This window comes from Natrix helvetica (assembly GCF_964273705.1).
Source record: "Natrix helvetica genome assembly, chromosome: 3".
NCBI classification, from domain to species: Eukaryota; Metazoa; Chordata; class Lepidosauria; order Squamata; family Natricidae; genus Natrix; species Natrix helvetica.
In genome coordinates, this window is record NC_138549.1 from 175099701 (window position 1) to 175111935 (window position 12235).

Sequence of the window (12235 nt, forward strand, 5' to 3'; positions counted from 1 at the left end):
TGGGTGATGAAACGTCTGTAAGAAAACCAAGCTGAAAGAGCACCAAGGACCCCACATTAAATTAAAGGCCTTTAGACTATTTTAACTGACCATGTCCTGAATTCTGATTTTTGTCTTGTGCAACACCAAACAAATACTCCTTATGATCACCACCCACAATGTTAAAAGACGACTCATGCCTTCGTACCTTGCACCGATCCAATATGCGCTGGCTTCGAACCTTGTGCTAAACCAGGTTGGGTTGCATAAACCACAATGGGTGGGCTCCTACCTAGCTGCACTAAAGTAAGGTTTGCAAACTGAGAAGCTGGTTTCAGGCAGCAGGGGGCCCTCAAACCATAGAAAACCCCATTGTTGTGTGTGTGAACTAAGTCTAGATGTGCTGTTTCAAATACATACTCTACCGAACAATGTGTGAAAAGCTGGCATTGCGTAGCATGCCCAGGAAGTCTATAGAACGTGTGACCTTTTCAGGCAAAGTAATGTTTGTGTTATTGTAATATGCCACATACTTTCCCAAGGCATCGTGTATAGAATATGTCTTATGCAGAATGACAAGTAGACAAAATAGGAAAAGAGGGTCATGAAAAGGGTAAGGATTGGGGTTAGGATTAAAGTTAGGAAGGGTTAGGTTTAGGATTAAGGTTAGGATTAGGATTAGGATTAGGGCTAGGATTAAGGGTTATGGTTAGGGTTAAAAGTTAGGAAGCAATAGGATTAGTATTAAGGTTAGGATTAGGGTTAAGATTAAGGTTAGGATTAGGGTTAGGATTAATGGTCAGGATTAAGGGTTAGGGTTAAAATTAAGAAGTGTTAGGTTTAGGATTAAGATTAGGATTAGGGTTAGGATCAAGGTTAGGATTAGGATTAGGTTTAGCAGTTAGGATTAAAAGTTAGGAAGTGTTAGGTTTAGGATTAGGGTTAGGGTTAGGGTTAAAAATTAATAAGAGGTTTAGGATTAAGGTTAGGATCAGGGTTAGGATCAAGGTTAGGATTAAGGTTAGGATTAGGATTAAGGGTTAGGATTAAGGGTTAGGGTTAAAAGTTAGGAAGTGTTAGGTTTAGGATTAAGGTTAGGATTAACGGTTAGGATTAACGGTTAGGATTAACGGTTAGGTTTAGGATTAAGGTTAGGATTAGGATTAAGGGTTAGGATTAAGGGTTATGACTAGGGTTAAAAATTAGGAAGTGTTAGGATTAGGATTCAGTTTGGGATTTGGATTATGGTTAGGATTAAGGCTGGGATTAGGATTAGGATTAAGGGTTAGGTTTAGGGTTAGGGATAGGATTATGGTTAAGGTTAAAAATTATGGATAGGGTTAAGAGTTAGAAAGAGTTAGGGTTAGAGTTAAAGCTAAAGTTAGAGTTAAGTTTCAGGGGTGAAATTCAGCAGGTTCTGACAGGTTCTGGAGAATCGGTATCAGAAATTTTGAGTAGTTCAGAGAACCGGCAAATACCAGCTCTGGCTGGCCCCAGAGTGGGGAGGGAATGGGGATTTTGCAGTATCCTTCCACTGCCATGCCAACAAAGCCACGCTCACAGAACAAGTAGTAAAAAAAAAAATTGAATTTCACCACTGGTTACACTTAGGGTTAGAATTAGGGTTAGGGTTAGGATCAGGGCTAAATTTAACCTAACTCTAGCCCTGGCCTTAACCCTAACTCTTGATCGAAAAGACGGATACGAAAATAAAAGAAGAATTGCAAAACAAAACACGGGATTTCCTTACAGAAAATAACAAGGGGAAAAGACCAGCATTGTCTGCAACAAGGAAGGCTAGAGGGACCCTTTAGCAGGCGTGTTTTATATTTTGCAGGTTTGCCTTTGGGCGTTGCATGGAACGCCTAGGAAAGGCATAAAATATTAACCGTTTCATACTTCGTTGTCCCATGGTTGGCGTTCTATAGATTTCCTGGGCATTCTGGGACCGTGATGGTGAATACATGGCACGATGCCAGAGGTGGCACTCAGAGACCTATCTGTGGGCACACTCACCGTTGCCAGTTGCTCCTCACGGGTGCTGGAGCAGCAGAAAACGGCCTGAAAATGGCCCAAACAACAGCCAAGAATCAAGTCATTTTTCAGGCTGTTTTCCACACCATTTTCGAGCTGTTTTTCGTGCCCTTTTCAGGTTGTTTTCAGGGCGTTTGGGGGGCAAAAGGACCCAAATAATAGCCTGAAAATGGCCCCCAAACGGCCTGAAAACGGCCCCCAAAATGCCCCCCAAAACAGGCATGTCTGTACTGGCCATCTGGCCTTTGGGTTTCTGGTTCTCCGGGGTGTGCACGCATATACATACACATATAATCTGGCACATACATTCGCCATCAGTGTTCTAGGACATGCCTAATTTCACACATTGACGGAAACATATACACGATCCATCTTGGCCGGCTGTTAGAAACAGATGTGACTTTCTAGATATTTTTTTCCTTTCTTTTGGGTTGGGCAGAAACACGTGTTTCTTGCAAGCCACCTCTGCCAAGGTTTAAATTACACAAGTCACTTTTGATCAGTTTGGAAGATGAGACTGCTATCTTCTCTTCCTTATAGGTCGCAGGCGGCGTCCAGAAACCACTTCGCTGATCTGAAATGTAATTTTCTTCTTGCCTGCTGGTGAGGTCTCCACCCTGGTGCAAAGCAACATGGGCCCTGAAGTCCAATCTTGTCCTCCCATGACAGTGAGAACAATGAACCGGTGGAACTGCTTGCCTCCAGAAGTTGTGGGCGCACCATCGCTGCAGGGTTCGAAGAAGAGATTGGACTGCCATTTGTCCAGAATTGTGTAGGGTCTCCTGCTTGAGCTGGGGTTTGGACTAGAAGACCTCCAAGGTCCCTTCCGACTCTTGTTATTCTGTGCAATCTGACTCGGAGGGAGAGCATCCTGGTTAGTCTCATCACGCCCCTTCGCGACCGCTGGAAGGCCTGATCATCATCCGTGTGGCTTTTAATGAGTATCCTGGGCCTTGGAAGTAATGCCAGCGGACTCCATTCAATTTCCGGATGTTGTGGCGAGCCGGATAATAAATCCCGTTTAGGTTGGATTGGCCGCAGGCGTCAAACCACCAACCTGTTTTACGGAAGGGTTGGAAAAGGGTCAGTCATGGATCGCATACCTACACCGTTATTACATTTTGCCTCCAGAAGATTTTGGGAGAACCCTTCCCATACTATCACCTCTTATAATACTAGACAACGTGGTATCAACAGTAGAGACCTTCAAAGTTCTAGGTTCTATCATATCTCAAGACCTAAAATGGACACCTAACATCAAAAGCGTCATCAAAAAAGCACAACAAAGAATGTTCTTTCTGCGCCAACTCAGGAAGCTCAAACTGCCCAAAGAGCTGCTGATTCTGTTCTGCAGAGGAAGGATTGAGTCTCTCGCCTGCACCTCCATAATTGTCTAATTTGGCTCTGCAACCCAACAAGGCAGACCGAGACTTCAGAAGGTAATCAGAACTGCAGAAAAAAACAATGGCTGCCAACCTGCCTTCCATTGAGGACCTGTGCACTGCACGAGTCAAAAAGAGGGCTGTGAAAATATCTACAGACCCTTCGCATCCTGGGCATAAATTGTTTCAACTCCCACCCTCAAAATGACGTTATAGATCACTGCATACCAAGACAACTAGACACAAGGACAGTTTTCCCCCAAACGCCATCACTCTGCTAAACAAATAATTCTTCATAATGATTCTTGATGAATATATTTTATTGTATTATTTTCTTTTCTTTATGTACACTGAGAGCATCTGCACCAAAGACAAATTCCTTGTGTGTCCAATCACGCTTGGTCAATAAAGGATTCTATTCTATTCTATTCTATTCTATTCTATTCCATTCTATTCCATTCTATTCCATTCTATTCCATTCCATTCCATTCCATTCCATTCTATTCTATTCCATTCCATTCCATTCCATTCCATTCTATTCCTATTCTATTCCTATTCTAGTCTATTCTATTCCTATTCCTATTCCTATTCCTATTCTATTCTATTCTATTCTATTGTTGTAAATGCTCGATTACTGGAAGTTTTTAAGAAGAGATTGGATAACCATTTGTCTAAAGTGGTGTACGGTTTCCTACCTAAACAGGGGGTTGGGCTAGAAGTCCTCCAAGGTCCCTTCTAACTCTGCTATTCTATTCTATTCTGTTCTGTTCTGTTCTGTTCTATTCTCCAAAGTACCTGAGGGTAGAACAAGAAGCAATGGATGGAAACTAACCAAGGAGAGAAGCAACCTAGAACTAAGGACAAATTTCCTGACACTTGGAACAATTAACCAGTGGAACTGCTTGCCACCAGAAGTTGTGGCTGCTCTATCACTGGAGGTTTTTAAGAAGAGATGGGACAACCATTTGTCTGAAATGGTATAGGTTCTCCTTCTTGAGCAGAGGGTTGGACTAGAAGACCTCCAAGGCCCCTTCCTACTCTGTTATTCTAATTCTAATACATCTTCTTCCAGATGAATGATTGGAGAGTTATGGAAATGGAAATGGCTTGCACCCCAAGCTTGTTTCAATTTAATTTCAGAATGTTTCGTTACCAGACAAGGTAACATCATCAGCAAAAAAAAAAAAATGTCCTATTCTCCTTAGTTTATAAATGTCTTGTGCGCCAATTTGGTCAGTTGGTTATGTGATTGGCTGTTCATTTGAAGCTACATTTAAAATTCTGAACAACCAATTGGTTCTCTCGTTAGGGAACTGATTTATAATAATCACAAGAAATTATAATAATTCCGCTTTATGCTGCATAATTGAGGCTGCACTTGGAATCCTGCGTCAAGTTTTGGTCTCCGTGATATTCAGAAAAAAGATGTTGAGATTTTAGAAAGAGTGCAGAGAAGAGCAACCAAGATGATTAGGGGACTGGAAGTTGAAATATATGAAGAACAATTGGAGGAATTGGATATGTCTAATTCAGGCGTGTCCAAACTTGGGAACTTTAAGACTTGTGGACTTCAACTCCCAGAATTCCCCAGCCAGCTGGCTGGGGAATTCTGGGAGTTAAAGTCCACAAGTCTTAAAGTTCCCAAGTTTGGACACCCCTGGTCTAGTTTGATGAAAAGTAGGACTAGGGGTGACATGATAGCAGTGTTCCAGTACAGGTACTCCTCAACTTACAACCAAAATACAGCCCAAAATTTATGTCGCTAAGTGAGAAATTTATTAAGTGAGTTTTGCTCCCTTTTAAGACTTTCCTTCACCCCATTTGTTAAGGGAATCACTACAGTGGGGAAATTAGTCACATGGCTGTTAAGTGGATCTGCCTTCCCTATGGACGTAGCTTGTCAGACGGTCGCAAAAGGGGATCGTGTGACCCCGAGACTCTGCGACCATCATAAAATGTGAGTCTGTTGTGAAGCATCCGAAGGGAAATCACGTGGGATTTTGCAACGGTCGTAAGTGTGAAAAATGGTCATAAGTCACTTTTTCCAGTGTCGTCGTAACTTCAAATGGCCACTAAGCAAACTGTTGTAAGTTTGTCACTTCAGTAACGGCCCTGGAAAAAGCGACTTATGACCATTTTTCACACTTACGACCGTTGGAGCACCAAGATTCAGATGCTTGGTAACTGGCTCATCTTTATGATGGTCGCAGGGTCCCTGGGGTCACACGATCCCCTTTTATGACCTCCCGACAAGCAAAGTCCAGGGGGAAATCTGGATTCACTTAACGACCGCGTTACTCATTTATCAACTCCAGTGATTCACTTAAGAAACGTGGCAAGGAAAGTCTAAAAAATGGGGCAAAACGCACTTAATGAATGTCTCACTTAGCCATAGACATTTTGGGCTGTCATTTGGTCATACGTTGAGGGCTACCTGTACTGGAAGATGGCCAACATGTCGAAAAATGGGAAGAAACTCACGGAACAAATAGCAACAGAAATTTTGCACTCAATTGTGATCATATGTATTCTCTCTGGGATGATTCCTCCCCTCCCTATCCCCCTATTCAGAGAATAGAACAGCATAGAACAGAACAGAACAGAACAGAATAGAATAGAATAGAATAGAATAGAATAGAATAGAATAGAATAGACAGGGTTGGAAGGGACCTTGGAGGTCTTCTAGTCCAACCCCCTGCCTAGGCAGGAAACCCTATACCGTTTCAGACAAATGGCTATCCAACATCTTCTTAAAGACTTCCAGTGTTGGGGCATTCACAACTTCTGGAGGCAACTTCTGTTCCACTGATTAATTGTTCTAACTGTCAGGAAGTTTCTCCTCAGTTCTAAGTTGCTTCTCTCCTTGATTAGTTTCCACCCATTGCTTCTTGTTCTACCCTCAGGTGCCTTGGAAAATAGTTTGACTCCCTCTTCTTTGGGGCAACCCCTGAGATATTGGAACAATGCTATCATGTCTCCCCTAGTCCTTCTTTCTATTGAACTAGACATGCCCAGTTCCCGCAACCATTGTTCGTATGTTTTAGTCTCCAGTCCCCTAATCCTCTTTGTTGCTCGTCTCTGCACTCTTTCCAGAGTCACATCTTTTCTACATCGTGGCGACCAAAACTGGATGCAGTATTCCAAGGGTGGCATTATTACCAAGGCCTTATAAAGTGGTATTAACCCTTCACGTGATCTTGATTCTCTCCCTCTGTTGATGCAGCCTAAAGCATACTTACCGCCAGAGAGCATTTGGGCACATTTGCACATGCAATTGTCGTTATCGGAGTCCCAGGTGCTGAAGGATGTTCCCTGGAATGGCAGCGCGCTTTGGAGACCGGCTGAGCCCTTGTAGCCTCTCAGAGCGAGCCTGAAACAAGAGCGAAAGCAGCGGGGGCTGAGATGAAGCCTTGGAAACGAACCTTTCAATAAGATTGCAATAACAGTAGCACTTAGGGTGCTATTGGGAGGGAAGGAAGGAAGGAAGGAAGGAAGGAAGGAAGGAAGGAAGGAAGGAAGGAGGGAGGGAGGGAGGGAAGGAAGGAAGGAAGGAAGGAAGGAAGGAAGGAAGGAAGGAAGGAAGGAAGGAAGGAGGGAGGGAAAGAAGAATGGAAGGAATAGCAATAGCCCTTAGACTTCTATACAGCTTCACAGTGTTTTCTAGCCCTCTCTAAGCAGTTTGCAGAGTCAGCCTCTTGCCCCAACAATCTGGGCCCTTATGTTACTGACTTTGGAAGGAGGGAAGACTGAGTCAACCTTGAGCCAGTTGGTCAGGATTGAACTGCTGGCAGTGGGCAGAGTTAGCCTGCAATACTGCAGGCAAAACACAAAGAGGGAGGGAGGGAGGGAGGGAGGGAGGGAGGGAGGGAGGGAGGGAGGGAGGGAAGGAAGGAAGGAAGGAAGGAATAGCAACAGCCATTAGACTTCTATACAGCTTCACAGTGCTTTCGAAGGAAGGAAGGAAGGAAGGAAGGAAGGAAGGAAGGAAGGAAGGAAGGAAGGAAGGAATAACAATAGCCCTTAGACTTCTATACAGCTTCACAATGCTTTCAAAGGAAGGAAGGAAGGAAGGAAGGAAGGAAGGAAGGAAGGAAGGAAGGAAGGAAGGAAGGAAGGAAGGAAGGAATAACAATAGCCCTTAGACTTCTATACAGCTTCACAATGCTTTCAAAGGAAGGAAGGAAAGAAGGAAGGAAGGAAGGAAGGAAGGAAGGAAGGAAGGAAGGAAGGAAGGAAGGAATAGCAATAGCCCTTAGACTTCTATACAGCTTCACAGTGTTTTCTAGCCCTCTCTAAATGGTTTGCTGAGTCAGCCTCTTGCCCCCAACAATTTGGGCCCTTACATTACCGACCTTGGAAGGACGGAAGGCTGACTCAACCTTGAGCCAGTCGATCAGGATTGAACTGCTGGCAGTGGGCAGAGTTAGCCTGCGATACTGCATTCTAACCACTGGGAGGGAGGGAGGGAGGGAGGGAGGGAGGGAAGGGAAGGAAGGAAGGAAGGAAGGAAGGAAGGAAGGAAGGAAGGAAGGAAGGAAAGGAAAGAAGGAATAGCATTTAAACCGCTTCACAGTGCTTTCCACCCCTCTCTAAGCGGTTTACAGAGTCAGCCTCTTGCCCCACAACAATCTGGGTCCTGATTTTACCCACCTCGGAAGGACGGAAGGCTGAGTCGAGCTTGAGCCTGGTGAGATTTGAACTGCCAAATTTCAGGCATCCGGCAGTCAGCAGAAGTCGCCTGCAGTGCGCTCTGACCAATGCGCCACCATGGCTCAAAGATTAGATCTGTCTTGTTTGCAGCTGTAACCCATTTCTGGCTGATGCTCCCTGTTAGGGATGTAACCCTAGGCTTGGCTTGGCAATGTATATAAGCTATGATTGTAACAAATGTATCTGTTACTTTAAATGCTTAAGGGATGTAATTGGTTTGTTACCTCAAGCAGCCATAAGAGGGAGCCAGAATGGCTGTTAGCTCTCTGTTTGTTAGACGCTGATTGGTGTATTGTGATGTACTGTGGTTTGCTACTGTTAGCTATAATTTTGTGTGCTAGACTGACTATTTTGATAACTGAATGACTGAACCGTGTATGACTTGGACTTTTAACCGGACTCTGAATACCTCTATATTTCTACATAGTAAACTACTATATTTTTATACTATTCAGTGTCTCTGTATGCTGGTTTGTGCGTGTTCTTCCATATCACTCTCATTGCGCTTCTCTGCATACTCGCTTTCCCAACGGGGAGCTTAATTACTTAACACTCCCTCTGGAATCCCGAACGTTTCCACCAGGAAAAGTGTCTCACCTGTAGCGCTGGCGCTCCCCTGCCAGCCGGACTTTGTCATACTGGGCATAAGCCTGGTTGCCTTCCCAGTCCAGAAGCTCCACCCGTAGAGCGGAGGCGGCCTGGCTGGTCAAGAGATGGATGGCCTCGTTCCCCAGCCAGTATTCCCCAGCTGCAACTCCAAAGCCCTGTGGGGAGAGGAACACAGGCATGGTCAAAGGGAAGTGGGAAGGATGGAAAGGAAGGAGGGAAGGAGGGGAGAGAGGGAAGAAAGAATAAACAGGAAAGAGGGAGGGAAAGTAGGGAGGGAAGCAAGAAAGGGGAGAGAAGCAGGGAGGGAAGAAGGGGAGAGAGGGAAGAAAAGGAGGGAGGGAGGAAGGAATTCTAATTCTATTCTAATTCTAATTCTAATTCTAATTCAATTCTATCTATTCTATTCTAATTATTTCAATTTCATTTCATTTCATTTCTATTCTGTTCTGTTCTATTCCATTCCATAGTCTATTCTATTCTGTTCTAATTCTTATTCTATTCTAATTCTTATTCTATTCTAATTCTAATTCTATTCTAATTCTAATTCTATTCTAATTCTAATTCTAATTCTAATCTTATTCTAATTCTTTCTATTCTAATTCTATTCTAATTCTATTCTAATTCTTATTCTATTCTATTCTAATTCTAATTCTAATTCTAATTCTAATCTTATTCTAATTCTAATTCTATTCTATTCTATTCTAATTCTATTCTATTCTATTCTATTCTAATTCTATTCTATTCTAATCTTATTCTAATTCTAATTCTATTCTATTCTAATTCTATTTCTATTCTATTCTAATTCTAATCTTATTCTAATTCTAATTCTAATTCTAATTCTAATTCTAATTCTATTCTATTCTATTCTAATTCTATTTCTAATTATTTCAATTTCATTTCATTTCATTTCTATTCTGTTCTGTTCTATTCCATTCCATAGTCTATTCTATTCTGTTCTAATTCTATCCTATTCTATCCTATCCTATCCTATTCTAATTCTAATTCTATTCTATTCTAATTCTGATTCTGATTCTGATTCTGATTCTAATCTTATTCTAATTCTAATTCTATTCTATTCTATTCTATTCTATTTCCTATTCCTATTCCTATTATTTCTATTTCCTATTTCCATCCCATCCCATCCTATCCTTGTCCTATCCACATCTGGACATAGCCGTGGTCACCAGAAAACACCAGTAGCAAACCTGTTTATATTCTTTCCAGGTTTTTTGGAAGCTGACACTGCCGTTGATCCGGCGTTGGATGACCGTCCAGCCTCCTCCATCGGTTTCCATGTCGCAAAAGGCCTGGAAAAGTAGAAAGAAGAAGTGATAAAGGGAGAAAAGGAAATAAGGCAAGAAGAAATAACCAGCTTGAAATGTATAGAGTGGTCAACAGGACCTTCGATCGATTGTTGGAAAGAAGGACAGGTCAGCCTGGAGAAGGTTGATCTATGTCAGTGTTTCCCAACTTTACGCATTTTAAGAGATGTGGACTTCAACTCCCAGAATACCCCTGCCGGATGGCTAAGGTAGCGAAATACTGGTCTATGTGGTTGCTCTGTGGTTACATCTCAAGTAGATTGGACAGGGATGGTATCAGGTCTCCTACATTGAGAAGAGGGTTGGACTAGAAGATCTCCAGGGTCCCTACCAGCTCTATGATTCTGTTTCTATGATTCTATGATTCTACAATTCTATGATTCTATGTTTCTGTGCCAGCATTGACCTGATGGCATATGATCATTCATCCATCCATCCATCTATCCATCCCAACTCAACCCAACCCAACCCAACCCAACCCAACCCAACCCAGCCGAGCCCAGCCCAGCCCAGCCCAGCCCAGCCCAGCTCAGCCCAGCCCAGCCAAGGCCAGGCCAGGCCAGGCCAGCCCAAACCAACCAACCAACCCAAACCAACCCAATCAACCAACCCAACTCAACCCAACCCAACCCACCAAACCCAACCCAACCCAACCAAACCAAACCCAAACCAACCAAGCCCAGCCCAGCTCAGTCCAGCCCAACCAAGCCCAGCCCAAACCATCCCAACCCAACCCAACCCAACCAACAAACCAACCAAACCAACCAACTAACCCAACCAATGAACGAACCAACCAACCCAACCATCCAACTAACCCAACCTAGCCCAACCAACCAACTAGATTCATCTAATCTTTGGGTCAACTGACCTTTTTGGGTTCAGTCAGATTGTTAATGTGGAGTGTGTAAACTCCACTGAGGTTGAATCCAGATTGAAGGATGTCCATGCAGTCATGGAACAGCCGGTCTTCTTTTTTCAGATGAACTGTTGAAGAAAAAAAAAACAAGCTCTCTGCAGATTTTTAGATTGAAGAAGGGGAGCATCCATTTTATTGAAACAAAAAGATGAGATGGGTGAGGGGAAAGTTCTGGAACTACTCTGAGGTGGACTATCAATTTAATAAAACCATCTCTTCCAAAGGAGGAGCCAACATCGCAACGGTACGGATGTGCGGTCTCGATGCTGCGAGACCGCCACTGATACTTTTGCCGCTGGGTGGTCCAATCGGACCTAAACTGTCCCGAAGAGACGGTGAACAGGAAGACTATGTCTTGCTGATCTCAGGGACCCCGCAAAGTCCCTGATTGACCCAAGAGAAGGTTTTCAAGCTGGCGACAAAAGGCAGCCTAGACTGATGAAGTTGGGACGGCTCCGGAACAGAAGGAAACGGAAAGAGAAAGTGTGTCCATCTGGTGCGGAATCCTTTCTGTTCTGAAAAAGACTGTCTCCCAAAAAACCTTCTTTTTTTATCCTAAATTAAATCCTTAAGCAGAAGAAGTAAGCTGCGCAATTGACATGCATTGGATTGTTTTGGATAGTATGCTTTTTTCCCCTTTTGTAATTACACTTTGTGGATTGAAGTGCTCGCAACTTTTTTTCTCTCTCCTCTTCTTAAAGTGAATGGACCGGTTTTTCTTCGTCGACTTTTTCTTGCTTTATTTTTTAACTTAAGGATTAATATCTCCTTCTCTATTCTAATAAAAATTTCTATTATTTGCTATTAAACTTCATTTAAGAACTTTGTTTCCCTTAAGCCTAAGACAACATCAGAGAGTGAAAGGAAGCAATACTGCTGCTTGGAGGCTAGAGTTTCTGAAACTATGCCTTCGTTCCTGTTTCTCCTTTGATTTCACTGTTTTTCTACTTCAAAGCTCTGAAATTAAAAGTGATAAGAGCCAAGGGCAGGAATTCAAAATTTATTGGAGGTAACTGGGAGAATTGAGAAGAAGATAGAGTTTATACTAGAAAAAAAACGATGGAGATGGAGCCCCAAAAATTGAAGAGAAAAATGAATACAAAGATAAGAAAACTGATGATTTGATTTGTGGAGTGAAAGTGGTGGAAAGCGAAAAAAATGGGAGTATGGAAAAGGGAATTTGATGGACTGGAACTCTACCCCAAATCTCAAGGCACAGAAGAAGAAAAAAGAGATGGTTTTAAGGAGAGAAATCTTATCAGAAGCACGATTGACAATCAAAG

General features: G+C 42.9%; 1 protein-coding gene and 1 long non-coding RNA gene across 2 annotated transcripts in view; one reads left to right on the top strand and one right to left on the bottom strand.

Moving 5' to 3' along the window:
- The first annotated feature begins 629 nt into the window (after positions 1 to 629).
- LOC309390474 lies at positions 630 to 1091 on the top strand. Its single transcript, XR_014175137.1, has 4 exons — positions 630 to 796; positions 881 to 902; positions 988 to 1018; positions 1050 to 1091. It is a non-coding gene; the product is annotated as an uncharacterized lncRNA (long non-coding RNA).
- Positions 1092 to 1560: 469 nt separating this feature from the next.
- ANGPT4 (angiopoietin 4) overlaps positions 1561 to 12235 on the bottom strand; it is a 41532-nt gene continuing 30857 nt past the window's right edge. Inside the window, exons 5-9 of the mRNA XM_081949727.1 lie at positions 10905 to 11020; positions 9920 to 10021; positions 8703 to 8869; positions 6635 to 6765; positions 1561 to 3070 (exon numbers count right to left, since the gene is read on the bottom strand). Of these exons, the coding sequence (XP_081805853.1) occupies positions 2898 to 3070; positions 6635 to 6765; positions 8703 to 8869; positions 9920 to 10021; positions 10905 to 11020 (689 nt within the window). The 3' untranslated portion in view covers positions 1561 to 2897. The remainder of the gene's footprint in view (positions 3071 to 6634; positions 6766 to 8702; positions 8870 to 9919; positions 10022 to 10904; positions 11021 to 12235) is intronic.